Source organism: Oryctolagus cuniculus, chromosome 1, assembly GCF_051225735.1.
Source record: "Oryctolagus cuniculus isolate XC-2025 breed Fujian yellow rabbit chromosome 1, ASM5122573v1, whole genome shotgun sequence".
In the NCBI taxonomy this organism is placed as follows: Eukaryota; Metazoa; Chordata; class Mammalia; order Lagomorpha; family Leporidae; genus Oryctolagus; species Oryctolagus cuniculus.
Window position 1 is genome coordinate 86,585,717 of NC_142867.1, and position 23,112 is coordinate 86,608,828.

Sequence of the window (23,112 nt, forward strand, 5' to 3'; positions counted from 1 at the left end):
AACAATGAATACATACATTAGAAATAGTTGTTTATCGTCAAGTCCTGCGTGCATAAGACACTATTTCAATGCGTTTTCATTAATTTAATAAGAATGTAGCGGATGTATCAAATTGCACATATTAATGTGATTCTGTGTGATGTCTTGATGCATGTGTACATTGTGTAATAGCTATTCATGGGACTGGTGCTATGGCCTAGCGGGCAACACCACCACCTGCAATGGCAGCATCCCATATGGGTGCCAGTTAGAGTCTCAGTGCTGGGTAGTTAGCCGCATACCATAATCACTTTTTGTCTTTTTTTTTTTTTTTTTTTAAAAAAACAGGTTTTTGGTATGTAGTCACATATACAACTTGTGTTTATTAAGTGGTGTTCTTTTAATTTATTTGAAAGGCAGAGTGACCGAGAGAGGGGAAGAAACAGAGCAAAGAGGAGATCTTCCAGGGAGGCTAGCAGGGAGCTGCACTGGAAACAGAGCAGCCAGGAGTCCCGCACAGCTGTGGGCTGCTGGAGCCCTAAGTGGAGGCAACACAGCCTCGGCTCCACCTTCTTCACTTTAGTCCTTTCCTACTGAACTCACTTGAATCCTTTCTACCGAATGCGTCTTTTTCTTAACTATGAAGGATCTTCTAAAAGTTGCTAGAAATGTATTAAGAGGCTGGCGCCGAGGCTCACTTGGCTAATCCTCTGCCTGTGGCGCTGGCAGCCCCGGTTCTAGTCCCAATTGGGGCGCTGGATTCTGTCCCAGTTGCTCATCTTCCAGTCCAGCTCTCTGCTGTGGCCCAGGAAGGCAATGGAGGATGGCCCAGGTCCTTGGGCCTGCACCCACATGGGAGACCAGGAGGAGGCACCTGGCTCCTGGCTTTGGATCGGCACAATGTGCCAGCCGCAGCGGGATGGCCATGGCAGCCATTTGAGAGGTGAAACAACAGAAGGAAGACCTTTCTCTCTCTCTCTGTCTCTCTCTCTCTCTGTCTAACCGTGCCTGCCTTCCTATAAATAAATGAATAAAGAAAGAAAGAAAGAAAAGAAAAAGAAAAAAAGGAAATGTATTAAGAAAATCCATGTTTCTATATCAATTTTTAACCCTAAAATAATTGTATTTTTAAAAGGAATTTTGCAAATCTTTGAAAAGGACTTTTGTGTAAAATGTCCCCTTAGGGGCCTGTAGGGTGAGAGAAAGGACTAGTTCACACCCTACAGGGCTGACCTCCCATAGTGCATGTTCTGGCCACTCCCCTTCCACTCCAGCTTTCTGCCACTGCACCTGGGAAAGCTGTGGGAATGGCCCAAGTACTCCAGCCCCTGCCCCTCTTGGGGGAGACCAGGATGGAATTCCTGGCTCCTGGGCTCAGCCTGGCCCAGCCCTGCCTGTGGCTCCCAGCTGGGGAGGGAGCCAGCAGATGCAAGACAGGTTGTTGTCACTCTTCCTTCCCAATGAAGCTTTTCACAAAGTACCCGCTCCATTCGTTTGATATTCGTGTTGCTCCCTGGGATTTCTTTGGTTGTATCTGTCAAGGTTGCCTGTCCCCAACACTTGATTTTCAACTCTGATGTTCCTTTGAGTTTGGCTACAAATGTCAACGCAAAGGTGGGGCAAAATGAAGCTGGCTGTCAGACAGAAACCCAGCTCTGGGATTTCCTGAGCTGAGCGCTGATTGGATTCGAACCTGGCCCAGGTATAAAGCCGGAAGGAAGCGCGGAGAGATGGAGCCTCCTTGCGACTGCAGCGGCCACGGGAAACCACCTCTCTCTGAGTCCTAGAGTGTGTTCACCTGGATCAGGATTTCGTCCACGGCAGGTAGCTCAATTTCTTATTCTGTTAGGCCATATTTGGTGCCTGTGCTTTTGAGAAAGTCCTTATGCCAAAAGCGTTGAAGACTCCATTTCAACTTTAAAAACGTCTTTGGGAGACGTTTATTAATGCCACCTATGTTATCCTAATATGCTTTATGTGCGTTGTCTCTCTGTTCTCTTCGTGTTTCTCCATGTACTCTTCTGTAGGAGTATTCACGGATGTTTTCAAACATGTATTTATTTTTTGAGTGGCAGGGTTAAGACAGAGAGATGGAGAGACGGGGAAAGAGGTCTTCCCTCCTTGGGTTCTGCTATGACATTAACAAGCCTGCAAAAGAGACCTTCTCATTTCTCTACATTTCGATCTCTGTTAGGGCTTCCCATAGAAAGGAAACCACGTAGCAACTCAGCAGAGAGGGGCAGGCCGCTCTACTTAGGTGGTTAATCCTCCGCCTAGGGGCCAGCATCCCCAATGGGCTCTGATTGGAGTTCCAACAGCTCTGCTCTCAACCCTGCTCCCTGAGATGGCCTGGGAAAGCAGTGGAAGGAGATCCAAGTGCTCTGACCCACTGTACCCATGGGGGATGCAGAAGCAGCTCCAGGTTTGGATGGGCCCAGCTCTGGCTGTTGAGGCCATTTGGGGAGTGAACAGGCAGATGGAAGACCTCCCTCTCTCACTCTCTGTGTGTGTGTGTGTGTGTGTGTGTGTGATTCTGCCTGTGAAATGAATGAATCCATCTTTACTAAAGAGAGACTACGTAGAGAAGATCCTCTGGGGGAAATTCTAGGGGGACGATCTAGAACACACCTGGGGACTCAGAGTCGCCCACTTTCCTGTCTTGCAGCCATGACGCCTGAGAGCTCCGGCCCCCAGAACCCCAGCTGCCACATCATGACATTCTACCCAACCATGGAGGAGTTTATGGACTTCAACCAATTTATCGCTCAGATGGAATCTCAGGGTGCACACCGAGGAGGCCTGGCCAAGGTCATCCCACCCAAGGAGAGGAGGGCCAGACAGAGCTACGACGACATGGATGACATCTTGATAGCCCGCCCCCTCCAGCAGAAGGCCTATGGCGGGGCAGGTGTCTTCACTCAGTTCCACAGAAAGAGGAGAGCCATGAGCCTGAGACAGTATCGCCAGCTGGCCACCAGCACAAAATACCAGACCCCAGCGCACCTGACTTTCGAAGAGTTGGAGCAAAAGTACTGGAAGACCCGTGTCTACGATGCCCCGATCTACGGCGCTGGCATCAGCGGCTCTCTGTTTGATGAAAACACGGCACACTGGAACCTCAGGCGCCTGGGCTCGCCTCTGGACCTGCTGGCGCAGGAGTGCGGCGTCGTCATCGAGGGCGTCAACACGCCCTACCTGTACTTTGGCATGTGGAAGACCACGTTCGCCTGGCACACGGAGGACATGGACCTGTACAGCATCAACTACCTGCACTTCGGGGAGCCCAAGACGTGGTACGCGGTGCCCCCGGAGCACGGGCGGCGCCTGGAGCGCCTGGCCGGGCAGCTGTTCCCGGGCAGTTCCCGCAGCTGCCAGGCCTTCCTGCGGCACAAGGTGGCCCTCATCTCGCCCAGCGTCCTGCGGCAGAACGGCATCCCCTTCCGCCGCGTCACTCAGCAGGCTGGCGAGTTCATGGTGACCTTTCCTTACGGCTACCACGCGGGCTTCAACCACGGCTTCAACTGCGCCGAAGCCATCAATTTCGCCACCCCGCGCTGGATCGACTATGGCAAAGTGGCCTCCCAGTGCAGCTGCGGGGAGGCCAGGGTCACCTTTGACATGGACCCCTTCGTTCGTATCCTGCAACCCGAGCGCTACGAGCTGTGGAAACGCGGGCAAGACCGTGGCACTGTGGCCCTCCCGGAGCCCATGGGCCAAACAAGCCAGGATCCACACACTAGCCGGGAGCCAGGCACCAGCCAGACGCTTCTCACCAGCCAGGGGCCAAGCCTCAGCCAGGAGCCACGCAGCAGTGAGGAACCTCACAGCAGCCAGGAGCTTCTCACCAGCCAGGGGCCAAGCCTCAGCCAGGAGCCAGGCACCAGTGAGGAGCCATGCAGCAGCCAGAAATCACGCCGCTGCCTGAAGCCGCGCCCCAGCCACGCGTTGTGCACCAGCCAGGAGCTGACGGCCTGTAGGCAGGATCGCGGGCTCTGGAGGGCTGCCCTGGGCCTCAGGCAGCTTTCCTCGCCCCAGGCTAGGTCCACTGGGCCTGTGCCGGCCTCTGGTAGCACCCGTCGAGCTGCTCCTGTGGGCCCCGGATCTCAGTTGGCTCTGGGCCGCAGCAGTGATGTCACACTGCACACTGACGTTCGCAGGTCCAGGCAGCCCAGCCTGGCCTGGTTACCGACTCCAGCTCTGTCTGCCGAGGCTGTGCGCCTGTCAGCTGCCAGACCTGGTCGTGGTCGTGGTCTTGGTCGTAGTCGTGGTCGTGGTCGGCGTCCTCGGCCACTGCAAGCTGAGGAGCCCAGCCTGGAGGTTCCACCCAAGAGGCGGCTGTTGTCCCCCTCTGCACACACCGATGCTGGCGCCGAGGCTCCGCCCCTGCCCAGTGATGGAGCTTCAGAGGTCAGTGCTACTCAGAGCCCTGAACGCCCGTTTCCTGCCAAGGCTTCGGGATGTTGCTGCGCCCCGGATCTTCAACCCTTGGGGCCCCCGCTGGATCCCCATGCCCCGATGCACCCGGGCCCCTGCCTGCTCTCCTTGGACAGCATCACCGTGGGTCTCCCTGACGTGGTGCCGCTGACTCCTCCCAGCACCAGCGTGCAGCCATTCAGAAGCTTCTGCAGGGACACTGCTGGGGACTGGGCGTCTCCTGGGAATCAGGCAGAGGATGGGGTGGTGCGCCGCACTTGCGCCTCCAGAACCTTGGCTGCGTCTGTGCTTGCCCCCGGCCCTGGTGTGCCTGATGCTAGTCCCCTCTGGCTCAAGCCACAGGGAGGCGCTTTCTGGTGGCATGAGCCAAGTTCAGCACCAGTGAACGCTCTTCAGCCCCTGAGCCCTTGACCATCTGCTCTGTGACTGTGCAGCGGCCCCTGACCCTCAGAACCTGTAAAGTTCCCAGCCACGGGAGCATTCGTCCTGGCCTGTCCCCACTGGAGACCTAGTACCTGACTGGCATTTCTGATTTCTGCCTGTTATGTATTCCTCATGCAAAGAGAAACGAGAACTCCTTGGCGTGTTTTTAAACTTAAATTGTATATGAAGCAGAGTAGATGAAAGGTAGTCAATGATTGTATTTTTGTATTCTTGTTGCTGAAGTTGTTGTAATTGCTCAAATAAACTTCACTGAATGAATTTAGTGTAAGTTTTTTCTCTAAGCTGGTTTAAAAAAGAAAATGTAGGAATAAGCTTATCTTAGCAATGCCGTCAGAACAAAAGTGATAGGATCAAGTACTCATGAATGCCAATGGCAGCTGACAAAATTCAAGCCTAGGTAGGCCTTGTTTCAAAACATACCACCACGAGGAAGCTGCATACCCTCTGAAGATGCAGACTTTTTATTTAGTTACTATTTAGTACCAAAGTCAGCATTTTACTGAAGAAGAAATACTTGATACATGTCTAGCAAAATATATAGAATTTAGAGGCATCCCTAATACAAAATGAAGGTTATATGTGCAGGAAGGCAGGTGGCAAAATGTATTTTGTTGTTGCAGTTGGTAGAAACGGAATAGCAGGACAACCCGGGGTGGGGAGAGTCTCGTCTTCCTTTTCTCCCCTGATCTTCACCCTAAGAGGGATTCTTGGCTGCCCAGAATTACAGCCCCAGACTCTTTAGTAAAATGCTCACGGGCATGTCGGCCACGAGGAAGCAGATGATAAGTTTATTTTTTTTAAAGATTTAGTTATTTGCTTGAAAGTCAGTGTTAAACAGAGAGAGAAGGAGAGGCAGACAGAGAGACAGAGAGAGAGAGAGAGAGAGAGAGAGAGAGAGGTCTTCCATCTGCTGGTTCACTCCCCAATTGGCCACAAGGGCCAGAGCTGCGCCGCTCCAAAGCCAGGAGCCAGGAGACTCTTCCAGGTCTCCCACGGCTCCACGGCTACGCAGGGGCCCAAGCACTTGGGCCATCTTCACTGCTTTCCCAGGCCACAGCAGAGTGCAGGATTGGAAGTTTAGCACCCTGGACTCAATTGGCGCCCATATGGGATGCTTGCAGGACTGGCAGTGGCTTTCACCGGCTATGCCACAGCAGTGTCCCTGCATATGCAAATCGGAATGACATACCACTACACTCTCACTCGATTGGACAACACTCCAAAGTTGATACTCATCCAGAGCTTGACAAAGTGAAAAGTGTAAATTGTCCTCCTAGGCAGAGAGTGTTTCAACTGATACAAACTTGGGCAGAACAGTTTGAATGGTCAAGTGTGCATTCACATACATGTTTTCCAAGATGTGTCCTTCTCTTTTTGAAAGATGTATTCATGCATTCGAAAGGCAGAGTTAGAGAGAGGCAGTGATCCTCTGGTTCACTCCCTAATGGCCTCAACCTCCAGAGCTGAGACGATCCTAAGCCAGGAGCCAGGAGCCAGGAGCCAGGAGCCAGGAGCCAGGAGCTGCTTCTGCGTCTCCCATGTGGGTGCAGTCCTGGGGCCATCCTCTGTGGCATACCCAGGTACAATAACAGGGAGCTGGACCTGATGAGGAGTAGCCCGGACTGGAACCAGCACCCATGTGGGATGCTGGCCCCATAGGTCCTAGACATCGGCTTTACCCGCTGTGCCACAGCGCCGGCCCCTTCCACAGAGCTTTGAAGTACACTTGAATGAGGCTGCTGCCAGCACATGACATGCTGGTTGACAATACACATTTTTATGAATAGAATGAGCACACTGAAATTAGAATGAAAAATGAATACATACATTAGAAATAGTTGTTTATCGTCAAGTACTGCGTGCATAAGACACTATTTCAATGCGTTTTCATTAATTTAATAAGAATGTAGCGGATGTATCAAATTGCACATATTAATGTGATTCTGTGTGATGTCTTGATGCATGTGTACATTGTGTAATAGCTATTCATGGGACTGGTGCTATGGCCTAGCGGGCACACCACCACCTGCAATGGCAGCATCCCAAATGGGTGCCAGTTAGAGTCTCAGTGCTGGGTAGTTAGCCGCATACCATAATCACTTTTTGTCTTTTTTTTTTAAAAAAAAAACAGGTTTTTGGTATGTAGTCACATATACAACTTGTGTTTATTAAGTGGTGTTCTTTTAATTTATTTGAAAGGCAGAGTGACCGAGAGAGGGGAAGAAACAGAGCAAAGAGGAGATCTTCCAGGGAGGCTAGCAGGGAGCTGCATTGGAAACAGAGCAGCCAGGAGTCCCGCACAGCTGTGGGCTGCTGGAGCCCTAAGTGGAGGCAACACAGCCTCAGCTCCACCTTCTTCACTTTAGTCCTTTCCTACTGAACTCACTTGAATCCTTTCTACTGAATGCGTCTTTTTCTTAACTATGAAGGATCTTCTAAAAGTTGCTAGAAATGTATTAAGAGGCTGGCGCCGAGGCTCACTTGGCTAATCCTCTGCCTGTGGTGCTGGCAGCCCCGGTTCTAGTCCCAATTGGGGCGCTGGATTCTGTCCCAGTTGCTCATCTTCCAGTCCAGCTCTCTGCTGTGGCCCAGGAAGGCAATGGAGGATGGCCCAGGTCCTTGGGCCTGCACCCACATGGGAGACCAGGAGGAGGCACCTGGCTCCTGGCTTTGGATCGGCACAATGTGCCAGCCGCAGCGGGATGGCCATGGCAGCCATTTGAGAGGTGAAACAACAGAAGGAAGACCTTTCTCTCTCTCTCTGTCTCTCTCTCTCTCTCTGTCTAACCGTGCCTGCCTTCCTATAAATAAATGAATAACGAAAGAAAGAAAGAAAGAAAGAAAAGAAAAAGAAAAAAAGGAAATGTATTAAGAAAATCCATGTTTCTATATCAATTTTTAACACTAAAATAATTGTATTTTTAAAAGGAATTTTGCAAATCTTTGAAAAGGACTTTTGTGTAAAATGTCCCCTTAGGGGCCTGTAGGGTGAGAGAAAGGATTAGTTCACACCCTACAGGGCTGACCTCCCATAGTGCATGTTCTGGCCACTCCCCTTCCACTCCAGCTTTCTGCCACTGCACCTGGGAAAGCTGTGGGAATGGCCCAAGTACTCCAGCCCCTGCCCCTCTTGGGGGAGACCAGGATGGAATTCCTGGCTCCTGGGCTCAGCCTGGCCCAGCCCTGCCTGTGGCTCCCAGCTGGGGAGGGAGCCAGCAGATGCAAGACAGGTTGTTGTCACTCTTCCTTCCCAATGAAGCTGTTCACAAAGTACCCGCTCCATTCGTTTGATATTCGTGTTGCTCCCTGGGATTTCTTTGGTTGTATCTGTCAAGGTTGCCTGTCCCCAACACTTGATTTTCAACTCTGATGTTCCTTTGAGTTTGGCTACAAATGTCAACGCAAAGGGTGGGGCAAAATGAAGCTGGGCTGTCAGACAGAAACCCAGCTCTGGGATGTCCTGAGCTGAGGGCTGATTGGATTCGAACCTGGCCCAGGTATAAAGCCGGAAGGAAGCGCGGAGAGATGGAGCCTCCTTGCGACTGCAGCGGCCACGGGAAACCACCTCTCTCTGAGTCCTAGAGTGTGTTCACCTGGATCAGGATTTCATCCACGGCAGGTAGCTCAATTTCTTATTCTGTTAGGCCATATTTGGTGCCTGTGCTTTTGAGAAAGTCCTTATGCCAAAAGCGTTGACGACTCCATTTCAACTTTAAAAACGTCTTTGGGAGACGTTTATTAATGCCACCTATGTTATCCTAATATGCTTTATGTGCGTTGTCTCTCTGTTCTCTTCGTGTTTCTCCATGTACTCTTCTGTAGGAGTATTCACGGATTTTTTCAAACATGTATTTATTTTTTGAGTGGCAGGGTTAAGACAGAGAGATGGAGAGACGGGGAAAGAGGTCTTCCCTCCTTGGGTTCTGCTATGACATTAACAAGCCTGCAAAAGAGACCTTCTCATTTCTCTACATTTCGATCTCTGTTAGGGCTTCACATAGAAAGGAAACCACGTAGCAAATCAGCAGAGAGGGGCAGGCCGCTCTAGCTTAGGTGGTTAATCCTCCGCCTAGGGGCCAGCATCCCCAATGGGCTCTGATTGGAGTTCCAACGGCTCTGCTCTCAACCCTGCTCCCTGAGATGGCCTGGGAAAGCAGTGGAAGGAGATCCAAGTGCTCTGACCCACTGTACCCACGGGGGATGCAGAAGCAGCTCCAGGTTTGGATGGGCCCAGCTCTGGCTGTTGAGGCCATTTGGGGAGTGAACAGGCAGATGGAAGACCTCCCTCTCTCACTCTGTGTGTGTGTGTGTGTGTGTGTGTGTGTGTGTGTGATTCTGCCTGTGAAATGAATGAATCCATCTTTACTAAAGAGAGACTACGTAGAGAAGATCCTCTGGGGGAAATTCTAGGGGGACGATCTAGAACACACCTGGGGACTCAGAGTCGCCCACTTTCCTGTCTTGCAGCCATGACGCCTGAGAGCTCCGGCCCCCAGAACCCCAGCTGCCACATCATGACCTTCTACCCAACCATGGAGGAGTTTATGGACTTCAACCAATTTATCGCTCAGATGGAATCTCAGGGTGCACACCGAGGAGGCCTGGCCAAGGTCATCCCACCCAAGGAGTGGAGGGCCAGACAGAGCTACGACGACATGGATGACATCTTGATAGCCCGCCCCCTCCAGCAGAAGGCCTATGGCGGGGCAGGTGTCTTCACTCAGTTCCACAGAAAGAGGAGAGCCATGAGCCTGAGACAGTATCGCCAGCTGGCCACCAGCACAAAATACCAGACCCCAGCGCACCTGACTTTCGAAGAGTTGGAGCAAAAGTACTGGAAGACCCGTGTCTACGATGCCCCGATCTACGGCGCTGGCATCAGCGGCTCTCTGTTTGATGAAAACACGGCACACTGGAACCTCAGGCGCCTGGGCTCGCCTCTGGACCTGCTGGCGCAGGAGTGCGGCGTCGTCATCGAGGGCGTCAACACGCCCTACCTGTACTTTGGCATGTGGAAGACCACGTTCGCCTGGCACACGGAGGACATGGACCTGTACAGCATCAACTACCTGCACTTCGGGGAGCCCAAGACGTGGTACGCGGTGCCCCCGGAGCACGGGCGGCGCCTGGAGCGCCTGGCCGGGCAGCTGTTCCCGGGCAGTTCCCGCAGCTGCCAGGCCTTCCTGCGGCACAAGGTGGCCCTCATCTCGCCCAGCGTCCTGCGGCAGAACGGCATCCCCTTCCGCCGCATCACTCAGCAGGCTGGCGAGTTCATGGTGACCTTTCCTTACGGCTACCACGCGGGCTTCAACCACGGCTTCAACTGCGCCGAAGCCATCAATTTCGCCACCCCGCGCTGGATCGACTATGGCAAAGTGGCCTCCCAGTGCAGCTGCGGGGAGGCCAGGGTCACCTTTGACATGGACCCCTTCGTTCGTATCCTGCAACCCGAGCGCTACGAGCTGTGGAAACGCGGGCAAGACCGTGGCGCTGTGGCCCTCCCGGAGCCCATGGGCCACACAAGCCAGGATCCACACACTAGCCGGGAGCCAGGCACCAGCCAGACGCTTCTCACCAGCCAGGGGCCAAGCCTCAGCCAGGAGCCACGCAGCAGTGAGGAACCTCACAGCAGCCAGGAGCTTCTCACCAGCCAGGGGCCAAGCCTCAGCCAGGAGCCAGGCACCAGTGAGGAGCCATGCAGCAGCCAGAAATCACGCCGCTGCCTGAAGCCGCGCCCCAGCCACGCGTTGTGCACCAGCCAGGAGCTGACGGCCTGTAGGCAGGATCGCGGGCTCTGGAGGGCTGCCCTGGGCCTCAGGCAGCTTTCCTCGCCCCAGGCTAGGTCCACTGGGCCTGTGCCGGCCTCTGGTAGCACCCGTCGAGCTGCTCCTGTGGGCCCCGGATCTCAGTTGGCTCTGGGCCGCAGCAGTGATGTCACACTGCACACTGACGTTCGCAGGTCCAGGCAGCCCAGCCTGGCCTGGTTACCGACTCCAGCTCTGTCTGCCGAGGCTGTGCGCCTGTCAGCTGCCAGACCTGGTCGTGGTCGTGGTCTTGGTCGTAGTCGTGGTCGTGGTCGGCGTCCTCGGCCACTGCAAGCTGAGGAGCCCAGCCTGGAGGTTCCACCCAAGAGGCGGCTGTTGTCCCCCTCTGCACACACCGATGCTGGCGCCGAGGCTCCGCCCCTGCCCAGTGATGGAGCTTCAGAGGTCAGTGCTACTCAGAGCCCTGAACGCCCGTTTCCTGCCAAGGCTTCGGGATGTTGCTGCGCCCCGGATCTTCAACCCTTGGGGCCCCCGCTGGATCCCCATGCCCCGATGCACCCGGGCCCCTGCCTGCTCTCCTTGGACAGCATCACCGTGGGTCTCCCTGACGTGGTGCCGCTGACTCCTCCCAGCACCAGCGTGCAGCCATTCAGAAGCTTCTGCAGGGACACTGCTGGGGACTGGGCGTCTCCTGGGAATCAGGCAGAGGATGGGGTGGTGCGCCGCACTTGCGCCTCCAGAACCTTGGCTGCGTCTGTGCTTGCCCCCGGCCCTGGGGTGCCTGATGCTAGTCCCCTCTGGCTCAAGCCACAGGGAGGCGCTTTCTGGTGGCATGAGCCAAGTTCAGCACCAGTGAACGCTCTTCAGCCCCTGAGCCCTTGACCATCTGCTCTGTGACTGTGCAGTGGCCCCTGACCCTCAGAACCTGTAAAGTTCCCAGCCACGGGAGCATTCGTCCTGGCCTGTCCCCACTGGAGACCTAGTACCTGACTGGCATTTCTGATTTCTGCCTGTTATGTATTCCTCGTGCAAAGAGAAACGAGAACTCCTTGGCGTGTTTTTAAACTTAAATTGTATATGAAGCAGAGTAGATGAAAGGTAGTCAATGATTGTATTTTTGTATTCTTGTTGCTGAAGTTGTTGTAATTGCTCAAATAAACTTCACTGAATGAATTTAGTGTAAGTTTTTTCTCTAAGCTGGTTTAAAAAAGAAAATGTAGGAATAAGCTTATCTTAGCAATGCAGTCAGAACAAAAGGGATAGGATCAAGTACTCATGAATGCCAATGGCAGCTGACAAAATTCAAGCCTAGGTAGGCCTTGTTTCAAAACATACCACCACGAGGAAGCTGCATACCCTCTGAAGATGCAGACTTTTTATTTAGTTACTATTTAGTACCAAAGTCAGCATTTTACTGAAGAAGAAATACTTGATACATGTCTAGCAAAATATATAGAATTTAGAGGCATCCCTAATACAAAATGAAGGTTATATGTGCAGGAAGGCAGGTGGCAAAATGTATTTTGTTGTTGCAGTTGGTAGAAACGGAATAGCAGGACAACCCGGGGTGGGGAGAGTCTCGTCTTCCTTTTCTCCCCTGATCTTCACCCTAAGAGGGATTCTTGGCTGCCCAGAATTACAGCCCCAGACTCTTTAGTAAAATGCTCACGGGCATGTCGGCCACGAGGAAGCAGATGATAAGTTTATTTTTTTTAAAGATTTAGTTATTTGCTTGAAAGTCAGTGTTAAACAGAGAGAGAAGGAGAGGCAGACAGAGAGACAGAGAGAGAGAGAGAGAGAGAGAGAGAGAGAGGTCTTCCATCTGCTGGTTCACTCCCCAATTGGCCACAAGGGCCAGAGCTGCGCCGCTCCAAAGCCAGGAGCCAGGAGACTCTTCCAGGTCTCCCACGGCTCCACGGCTACGCAGGGGCCCAAGCACTTGGGCCATCTTCACTGCTTTCCCAGGCCACAGCAGAGTGCAGGATTGGAAGTTTAGCACCCTGGACTCAATTGGCGCCCATATGGGATGCTTGCAGGACTGGCAGTGGCTTTCACCGGCTATGCCACAGCAGTGTCCCTGCATATGCAAATCGGAATGACATACCACTACACTCTCACTCGATTGGACAACACTCAAAAGTTGATACTCATCCAGAGCTTGACAAAGTGAAAAGTGTAAATTGTCCTCCTAGGCAGAGAGTGTTTCAACTGATACAAACTTGGGCAGAACAGTTTGAATGGTCAAGTGTGCATTCACATACACGTTTTCCAAGATCTGTTCTTCTCTTTTTGAAAGATGTATTCATGCATTCGAAAGGCAGAGTTAGAGAGAGGCAGTGATCCTCTGGTTCACTCCCTAATGGCCTCAACCTCCAGAGCTGAGACGATCCTAAGCTAGGAGCCAGGAGCCAGGAGCTGCTTCTGCATCTCCCATGTGGGTGCAGTCCTGGGGCCATCCTCTGTGGCATACCCAGGTACAATAACAGGGAGCTGGACCTGATGAGGAGTAGCCCGGACTGGAACCAGCACCCATGTGGGATGCTGGCCCCATAGGTCCTAGACATCGGCTTTACCCGCTGTGCCACAGCGCCGGCCCCTTCCACAGAGCTTTGAAGTACACTTGAATGAGGCTGCTGCCAGCACATGACATGCTGGTTGACAATACACATTTTTATGAATAGAATGAGCACACTGAAATTAGAATGAAAAATGAATACATACATTAGAAATAGTTGTTTATCGTCAAGTACTGCGTGCATAAGACACTATTTCAATGCGTTTTCATTAATTTAATAAGAATGTAGCGGATGTATCAAATTGCACATATTAATGTGATTCTGTGTGATGTCTTGATGCATGTGTACATTGTGTAATAGCTATTCATGGGACTGGTGCTATGGCCTAGCGGGCAACACCACCACCTGCAATGGCAGCATCCCATATGGGTGCCAGTTAGAGTCTCAGTGCTGGGTAGTTAGCCGCATACCATAATCACTTTTTGTCTTTTTTTTTTTTTTTAAAAACAGGTTTTTGGTATGTTGTCACATATACAACTTGTGTTTATTAAGTGGTGTTCTTTTAATTTATTTGAAAGGCAGAGTGACCGAGAGAGGGGAAGAAACAGAGCAAAGAGGAGATCTTCCAGGGAGGCTAGCAGGGAGCTGCATTGGAAACAGAGCAGCCAGGAGTCCCGCACAGCTGTGGGCTGCTGGAGCCCTAAGTGGAGGCAACACAGCCTCGGCTCCACCTTCTTCACTTTAGTCCTTTCCTACTGAACTCACTTGAATCCTTTCTACCGAATGCGTCTTTTTCTTTACTATGAAGGATCTTCTAAAAGTTGCTAGAAATGTATTAAGAGGCTGGCGCCGAGGCTCACTTGGCTAATCCTCTGCCTGTGGCGCTGGCAGCCCCGGTTCTAGTCCCAATTGGGGCGCTGGATTCTGTCCCAGTAGCTCATCTTCCAGTCCAGCTCTCTGCTGTGGCCCAGGAAGGCAATGGAGGATGGCCCAGGTCCTTGGTCCTTGGGCCTGCACCCACATGGGAGACCAGGAGGAGGCACCTGGCTCCTGGCTTGGGATCGGCACAATGTGCCAGCCGCAGCGGGATGGCCATGGCAGCCATTTGAGAGGTGAAACAACAGAAGGAAGACCTTTCTCTCTCTCTCTGTCTCTCTCTCTCTCTCTGTCTAACCGTGCCTGCCTTCCTATAAATAAATGAATAAAGAAAGAAAGAAAGAAAAGAAAAAGAATAAAAGGAAATGTATTAAGAAAATCCATGTTTCTATATCAATTTTTAACCCTAAAATAATTGTATTTTTAAAAGGAATTTTGCAAATCTTTGAAAAGGACTTTTGTGTAAAATGTCCCCTTAGGGGCCTGTAGGGTGAGAGAAAGGATTAGTTCACACCCTACAGGGCTGACCTCCCATAGTGCATGTTCTGGCCACTCCCCTTCCACTCCAGCTTTCTGCCACTGCACCTGGGAAAGCTGTGGGAATGGCCCAAGTACTCCAGCCCCTGCCCCTCTTGGGGGAGACCAGGATGGAATTCCTGGCTCCTGGGCTCAGCCTGGCCCAGCCCTGCCTGTGGCTCCCAGCTGGGGAGGGAGCCAGCAGATGCAAGACAGGTTGTTGTCACTCTTCCTTCCCAATGAAGCTGTTCACAAAGTACCCGCTCCATTCGTTTGATATTCGTGTTGCTCCCTGGGATTTCTTTGGTTGTATCTGTCAAGGTTGCCTGTCCCCAACACTTGATTTTCAACTCTGATGTTCCTTTGAGTTTGGCTACAAATGTCAACGCAAAGGTGGGGCAAAATGAAGCTGGCTGTCAGACAGAAACCCAGCTCTGGGATTTCCTGAGCTGAGCACTGATTGGATTCGAACCTGGCCCAGGTATAAAGCCGGAAGGAAGCGCGGAGAGATGGAGCCTCCTTGCGACTGCAGCGGCCACGGGAAACCACCTCTCTCTGAGTCCTAGAGTGTGTTCACCTGGATCAGGATTTCATCCACGGCAGGTAGCTCAATTTCTTATTCTGTTAGGCCATATTTGGTGCCTGTGCTTTTGAGAAAGTCCTTATGCCAAAAGCGTTGAAGACTCCATTTCAACTTTAAAAACGTCTTTGGGAGACGTTGATTAATGCCACCTATGTTATCCTAATATGCTTTATGTGCGTTGTCTCTCTGTTCTCTTCGTGTTTCTCCATGTACTCTTCTGTAGGAGTATTCACGGATTTTTTCAAACATGTATTTATTTTTTGAGTGGCAGGGTTAAGACAGAGAGATGGAGAGACGGGGAAAGAGGTCTTCCCTCCTTGGGTTCTGCTATGACATTAACAAGCCTGCAAAAGAGACCTTCTCATTTCTCTACATTTCGATCTCTGTTAGGGCTTCCCATAGAAAGGAAACCACGTAGCAAATCAGCAGAGAGGGGCAGGCCGCTCTAGCTTAGGTGGTTAATCCTCCGCCTAGGGGCCAGCATCCCCAATGGGCTCTGATTGGAGTTCCAACGGCTCTGCTCTCAACCCTGCTCCCTGAGATGGCCTGGGAAAGCAGTGGAAGGAGATCCAAGTGCTCTGACCCACTGTACCCACGGGGGATGCAGAAGCAGCTCCAGGTTTGGATGGGCCCAGCTCTGGCTGTTGAGGCCATTTGGGGAGTGAACAGGCAGATGGAAGACCTCCCTCTCTCTCTCTGTGTGTGTGTGTGTGTGATTCTGCCTGTGAAATGAATGAATCCATCTTTACTAAAGAGAGACTACGTAGAGAAGATCCTCTGGGGGAAATTCTAGGGGGACGATCTAGAACACACCTGGGGACTCAGAGTCGCCCACTTTCCTGTCTTGCAGCCATGACGCCTGAGAGCTCCGGCCCCCAGAACCCCAGCTGCCACATCATGACCTTCTACCCAACCATGGAGGAGTTTATGGACTTCAACCAATTTATCGCTCAGATGGAATCTCAGGGTGCACACCGAGGAGGCCTGGCCAAGGTCATCCCACCCAAGGAGTGGAGGGCCAGACAGAGCTACGACGACATGGATGACATCTTGATAGCCCGCCCCCTCCAGCAGAAGGCCTATGGCGGGGCAGGTGTCTTCACTCAGTTCCACAGAAAGAGGAGAGCCATGAGCCTGAGACAGTATCGCCAGCTGGCCACCAGCACAAAATACCAGACCCCAGCGCACCTGACTTTCGAAGAGTTGGAGCAAAAGTACTGGAAGACCCGTGTCTACGATGCCCCGATCTACGGCGCTGGCATCAGCGGCTCTCTGTTTGATGAAAACACGGCACACTGGAACCTCAGGCGCCTGGGCTCGCCTCTGGACCTGCTGGCGCAGGAGTGCGGCGTCGTCATCGAGGGCGTCAACACGCCCTACCTGTACTTTGGCATGTGGAAGACCACGTTCGCCTGGCACACGGAGGACATGGACCTGTACAGCATCAACTACCTGCACTTCGGGGAGCCCAAGACGTGGTACGCGGTGCCCCCGGAGCACGGGCGGCGCCTGGAGCGCCTGGCCGGGCAGCTGTTCCCGGGCAGTTCCCGCAGCTGCCAGGCCTTCCTGCGGCACAAGGTGGCCCTCATCTCGCCCAGCGTCCTGCGGCAGAACGGCATCCCCTTCCGCCGCGTCACTCAGCAGGCTGGCGAGTTCATGGTGACCTTTCCTTACGGCTACCACGCGGGCTTCAACCACGGCTTCAACTGCGCCGAAGCCATCAATTTCGCCACCCCGCGCTGGATCGACTATGGCAAAGTGGCCTCCCAGTGCAGCTGCGGGGAGGCCAGGGTCACCTTTGACATGGACCCCTTCGTTCGTATCCTGCAACCCGAGCGCTACGAGCTGTGGAAACGCGGGCAAGACCGTGGCGCTGTGGCCCTCCCGGAGCCCATGGGCCAAACAAGCCAGGATCCACACACTAGCCGGGAGCCAGGCACCAGCCAGACGCTTCTCACCAGCCAGGGGCCAAGCCTCAGCCAGGAGCCACGCAGCAGTGAGGAACCTCACAGCAGCCAGGAGCTTCTCACCAGCCAGGGGCCAAGCCTCAGCCAGGAGCCAGGCACCAGTGAGGAGCCATGCAGCAGCCAGAAATCACGCCGCTGCCTGAAGCCGCGCCCCAGCCACGCGTTGTGCACCAGCCAGGAGCTGACGGCCTGTAGGCAGGATCGCGGGCTCTGGAGGGCTGCCCTGGGCCTCAGGCAGCTTTCCTCGCCCCAGGCTAGGTCCACTGGGCCTGTGCCGGCCTCTGGTAGCACCCGTCGAGCTGCTCCTGTGGGCCCCGGATCTCAGTTGGCTCTGGGCCGCAGCAGTGATGTCACACTGCACACTGACGTTCGCAGGTCCAGGCAGCCCAGCCTGGCCTGGTTACCGACTCCAGCTCTGTCTGCCGAGGCTGTGCGCCTGTCAGCTGCCAGACCTAGTCCTGCTCGTGGTCGGCATCCTCGGCCACTGCAAGCTGAGGAGCCCAGCCTGGAGGTTCCACCCAAGAGGCGGCTGTTGTCCCCCTCTGCACACACCGATGCTGGCGCCGAGGCTCCGCCCCTGCCCAGTGATGGAGCTTCAGAGGTCAGTGCTACTCAGAGCCCTGAACGCCCGTTTCCTGCCAAGGCTTCGGGATGTTGCTGCGCCCCGGATCTTCAACCCTTGGGGCCCCCGCTGGATCCCCATGCCCCGATGCACCCGGGCCCCTGCCTGCTCTCCTTGGACAGCATCACCGTGGGTCTCCCTGACGTGGTGCCGCTGGCTCCTCCCAGCACCAGCGTGCAGCCATTCAGAAGCTTCTGCAGGGACACTACTGGGGACTGGGCGTCTCCTGGGAATCAGGCAGAGGATGGGGTGGTGCGCCGCACTTGCGCCTCCAGAACCTTGGCTGCGTCTGTGCTTGCCCCCGGCCCTGGTGTGCCTGATGCTAGTCCCCTCTGGCTCAAGCCACAGGGAGGCGCTTTCTGGTGGCATGAGCCAAGTTCAGCACCAGTGAACGCTCTTCAGCCCCTGAGCCCTTGACCATCTGCTCTGTGACTGTGCAGTGGCCCCTGACCCTCAGAACCTGTAAAGTTCCCAGCCACGGGAGCATTCGTCCTGGCCTGTCCCCACTGGAGACCTAGTACCTGACTGGCATTTCTGATTTCTGCCTGTTATGTATTCCTCGTGCAAAGAGAAACGAGAACTCCTTGGCGTGTTTTTCAACTTAAATTGTATATGAAGCAGGGTAGATGAAAGGTAGTCAATGATTGTATTTTTGTATTCTTGTTGCTGAAGTTGTTGTAATTGCTCAAATAAACTTCACTGAATGAATTTAGTGTAAGTTTTTTCTCTAAGCTGGTTTAATAAAGAAAATGTAGGAATAAGCTTATCTTAGCAATGCAGTCAGAACAAAAGGGATAGGATCAAGTACTCATGAATGCCAATGGCAGCTGACAAAATTCAAGCCTAGGTAGGCCTTGTTTCAAAACATACCACCACGAGGAAGCTGCATACCCTCTGAAGATGCAGACTTTTTATTTAGTTACTATTTAGTACCAAAGTCAGCATTTTACTGAAGAAGAAATACTTGATACATGTCTAGCAAAATATATAGAATTTAGAGGCATCCCTAATACAAAATGAAGGTTATATGTGCAGGAAGGCAGGTGGCAAAATGTATTTTGTTGTTGCAGTTGGTAGAAACGGAATAGCAGGACAACCCGGGGTGGGGAGAGTCTCGTCTTCCTTTTCTCCCCTGATCTTCACCCTAAGAGGGATTCTTGGCTGCCCAGAATTACAGCCCCAGACTCTTTAGTAAAATGCTCACGGGCATGTCGGCCACGAGGAAGCAGATGATAAGTTTATTTTTTTTAAAGATTTAGTTATTTGCTTGAAAGTCAGTGTTAAACAGAGAGAGAAGGAGAGGCAGACAGAGAGACAGAGAGAGAGAGAGAGAGAGAGAGAGAGAGAGAGAGAGAGAGGTCTTCCATCTGCTGGTTCACTCCCCAATTGGCCACAAGGGCCAGAGCTGCGCCGCTCCAAAGCCAGGAGCCAGGAGACTCTTCCAGGTCTCCCACGGCTCCACGGCTACGCAGGGGCCCAAGCACTTGGGCCATCTTCACTGCTTTCCCAGGCCACAGCAGAGTGCAGGATTGGAAGTTTAGCACCCTGGACTCAATTGGCGCCCATATGGGATGCTTGCAGGACTGGCAGTGGCTTTCACCGGCTATGCCACAGCAGTGTCCCTGCATATGCAAATCGGAATGACATACCACTACACTCTCACTCGATTGGACAACACTCAAAAGTTGATACTCATCCAGAGCTTGACAAAGTGAAAAGTGTAAATTGTCCTCCTAGGCAGAGAGTGTTTCAACTGATACAAACTTGGGCAGAACAGTTTGAATGGTCAAGTGTGCATTCACATACACGTTTTCCAAGATCTGTTCTTCTCTTTTTGAAAGATGTATTCACGTATTCGAAAGGCAGAGTTAGAGAGAGGCAGTGATCCTCTGGTTCACTCCCTAATGGCCTCAACCTCCAGAGCTGAGATGATCCTAAGCCAGGAGCCAGGAACCAGGAGCCAGGAGCCAGGAGCTGCTTCTGCGTCTCCCATGTGGGTGCAGTCCTGGGGCCATCCTCTGTGGCATACCCAGGTACAATAACAGGGAGCTGGACCTGATGAGGAGTAGCCTGGACTGGAACCAGCACCCATGTGGGATGCTGGCCCCATAGGTCCTAGACATCGTCTTTACCCGCTGTGCCACAGCACCGGCCCCTTCCACAGAGCTTTGAAGTACACTTGAATGAGGCTGCTGCCAGCACATGACATGCTGGTTGACAATACACATTTTTATGAATAGAATGAGCACACTGAAATTAGAATGAAAAATGAATACATACATTAGAAATAGTTGTTTATCGTCAAGTACTGCGTGCATAAGACACTATTTCAATGCGTTTTCATTAATTTAATAAGAATGTAGCGGATGTATCAAATTGCACATATTAATGTGATTCTGTGTGATGTCTTGATGCATGTGTACATTGTGTAATAGCTATTCATGGGACTGGTGCTATGGCCTAGCGGGCAACACCACCACCTGCAATGGCAGCATCCCATATGGGTGCCAGTTAGAGTCTCAGTGCTGGGTAGTTAGCCGCATACCATAATCGCTTTTTGTCTTTTTTTTTTTTTAAAAAAACAGGTTTTTGGTATGTAGTCACATACACAACATCTACTTATTAAGTGGTGTTCTTTTAATTTATTTGAAAGGCAGAGTGACCGAGAGAGGGGAAGAAACAGAGCAAAGAGGAGATCTTCCAGGGAGGCTAGCAGGGAGCTGCATTGGAAACAGAGCAGCCAGGAGTCCCGCACAGCTGTGGGCTGCTGGAGCCCTAAGTGGAGGCAACACAGCCTCGGCTCCACCTTCTTCACTTTAGTCCTTTCCTACTGAACTCACTTGAATCCTTTCTACCGAATGCGTCTTTTTCTTAACTATGAAGGATCTTCCAAAAATTGCTAGAAATGTATTAAGAGGCTGGCGCCGAGGCTCACTTGGCTAATCCTCTGCCTGTGGTGCTGGCAGCCCCGGTTCTAGTCCCAACTGGGGCGCTGGATTCTGTCCCAGTTGCTCATCTTCCAGTCCAGCTCTCTGCTGTGGCCCAGGAAGGCAGTGGAGGATGGCCCAGGTCCTTGGGCCCTGCACCCACATGGGAGACCAGGAGGAGGCACCTGGCTCCTGGCTTGGGATCAGCGCAATGTGCCAGCCGCAGCGGGATGGCCATGGCAGCCATTTGAGAGGTGAAACAACAAGGGAAGGAAGACCTTTCTCTCTGTCTCTCTCTCTCTCTCTCTCTCACTATGTAACTGGCTGCCTGCCAAAAAAAAAAAAAAAAAAAAAAAAAAAAAAAAAAAAAAGAAAGAAAAGAAAAATAAAAAAAGAAATGTATTAAAAAAATCTATGTTTCTATATCAATTTTTAACACTAAAATAATTGTATTTTTGAAAGGAATTTTGCAAAAACTTTGAAAAGGACTTTTGTGTAAAATGTCCCCTTAGGGGCCTGTAGGGTGACAGAAAGGATTAGTTCACACCCTACAGGGCTGACCTCCCATAGTGCTTGTTCTGGCCACTCCCCTTCCTCTCCAGCTTTCTGCCACTGCACCTGGGAAAGCTGTGGGAATGGCCCAAGTACTCCAGCCCCTGCCCCTCTTGGGGGAGACCAGGATGGAATAGCTGGCCCCTGGGTTCAGTTGGCCCAGCTCTGACTATTTTTTAAAAGATTTATTTATTTGTTTTGAAAGACTTATAAAGAGAAAGAAAGAAAGAACTTTCATCTGCTGGTTCACCCCCCAGATGGCCATAATGGCCAGTGCTGGAACAGGCTGAAGCTGGGAGCCAGGTCCTTCATCCAGGTTTCCCACAGGGTGGTAGGGGCCCAAGTACCCGGGTCATACTCTGCTTCTTTTCCTAGATCATTAGTAGGGAGCAGGATGTGAAGTAGTGCAACCAGGACCTGAATCAGTACGTACATGAGATGCCAGTTTTGCAGGTGACAACGTCACCCATTCTGCCACAACACCAGCCCGAGTATGAATTTTTAAACTGAAGTGTTTGTTGTTGCCATGTCATATTTCCAATCCCTTCCCCAAAATTTGGATCTCTACCACAGTTAGATTTTTTTTTTTTTTCAATGAGAATTGTGTATTTGGGGATTTTGGCTTTCAAGATTTCAGTGTTTGGAATTTCAATCATTTGGGATTGTGACTTTTGGGACTTCAAATTTTAGGGATTTTAGACACCAGGGACTTGATCTTTGGGACTATAGTGTTCAGGATTCTGTGTTTTGGAATTATGATGAGCACTGCTGGAAGGGATGCGCCATGTTCAGAGAACTTGACACTCACATCCATTGCTTGTAGGAATGGAAAAATACATAGCACTCTCCCTTTTTTGGAAATCTAATAAATTGCCTTTATTTCTTTTTTTAAACAACATTTACTGTTCTAATGAGATGTGTATTTAAAGATTTTTTTCTAATGAAACAGTTATTTAAGGAATACAAACTTCATGCATTTCATAAGTACAGCTTTAGGTATATAGTGATTCTTCCCACCGTACCCACCCTCCCACACCATTTTCTGCTCCCTCTCCTATTTCCAGTCTTATTTTTTACTAAGATCTATTTTCAATTAACCTTATACACAGATTAACTCTAGGCTAAGTAAAGAGTTCAACAATTCATATGAAAAAAAAAAAAACTGTCCCTCAATAATTGAGACAAGGGCTGTTCAAAGTCATTGCATCTCAAAGTTGGTTTCACTTCTTTTTTTCTGTTTTGAGAAATTTAATTAACTTTAAAGAGGCACCCAAGAATTATATATTTTCACAAACACTTAGACATAGCTGTGATTTATGAGACATAAGAATATCCTCCACTTAATACATTAAAAGAAAGTAAGACTTTGGGAACAAGTTTTATCATTAATTAAAGAAGCATCTAAGAAGACAAGCACTTGAGTTGGACACTTTGGCATAACTAAAACTTATGAGACTTAAGAATATCCTCTACTTAATACACTAAAACAAAATAAATCTTTGGAAATAAATTTTCTGCTAATTCTCATAATACAACTCTTTGAGGACAGAGGTCCTGCATGGGAAGTTAGTGCACAGTGATTCCTGTTGTGTTAACACTCTTATGTATGATGTCAGTAATCACCCAAGGCTCCTGACATGAGCTGACTAGACTATGGAAGCCTTTTGAACCCACAAACTTGGTCAGTATTTAGACAAGGTAATAAACTAAGTGGAAGATCTCTTCTTCCTTCAGAGAAAAAAGTACATCCTTCTTTGAAGACCACTTCTTTCCACTGGGGTCTCACCCACAGAGGTCCTTCAAGTAAGAAAATTTTTGCCACAGTATCTTGGCTTCCATGCCTGAAATGCTTTGTGGACTTTTCCGTCAAACCAGAATGCCTTAAGGGTTGATTCTGAGGCCAGGGTGCTACTTAAAGCAATTATCATTCT

The 23,112-nt window shown here is 51.3% G+C and overlaps 3 protein-coding genes across 3 annotated transcripts; all 3 read left to right on the forward strand.

Annotated features, from left to right (window-relative positions):
• The first annotated feature begins 2,646 nt into the window (after window positions 1-2,646).
• Window positions 2,647-4,961, forward strand: LOC138846100 (lysine-specific demethylase 4D-like). The gene has a single exon (XM_070060785.2). The coding sequence runs from the start codon at window positions 2,647-2,649 to the stop codon at window positions 4,822-4,824; it is 2,178 nt and encodes a 725-aa protein (XP_069916886.2). The 3' UTR covers window positions 4,825-4,961.
• Window positions 4,962-9,326: 4,365 nt separating this feature from the next.
• Window positions 9,327-11,653, forward strand: LOC138846101 (lysine-specific demethylase 4D-like). The gene has a single exon (XM_070060795.2). It carries the CDS (start codon window positions 9,327-9,329, stop codon window positions 11,502-11,504), a length of 2,178 nt encoding a protein of 725 aa, XP_069916896.2. The 3' UTR covers window positions 11,505-11,653.
• A 4,312-nt stretch (window positions 11,654-15,965) lies between these two features.
• On the forward strand, window positions 15,966-18,119 carry LOC138843084 (lysine-specific demethylase 4D-like). The gene has a single exon (XM_002708438.6). It carries the CDS (start codon window positions 15,966-15,968, stop codon window positions 18,117-18,119), a length of 2,154 nt encoding a protein of 717 aa, XP_002708484.4.
• The last annotated feature ends 4,993 nt before the right edge of the window (window positions 18,120-23,112 follow it).

What these genes read in the sequence shown, in the direction of transcription:
- LOC138846100 (XM_070060785.2), top strand. Translation starts at nt 2,647, where the DNA reads ATGACGCCTGAGAGCTCCGGCCCCCAGAACCCCAGCTGCCACATCATG.
- LOC138846101 (XM_070060795.2), top strand. Translation starts at nt 9,327, where the DNA reads ATGACGCCTGAGAGCTCCGGCCCCCAGAACCCCAGCTGCCACATCATG.
- LOC138843084 (XM_002708438.6), top strand. Translation starts at nt 15,966, where the DNA reads ATGACGCCTGAGAGCTCCGGCCCCCAGAACCCCAGCTGCCACATCATG.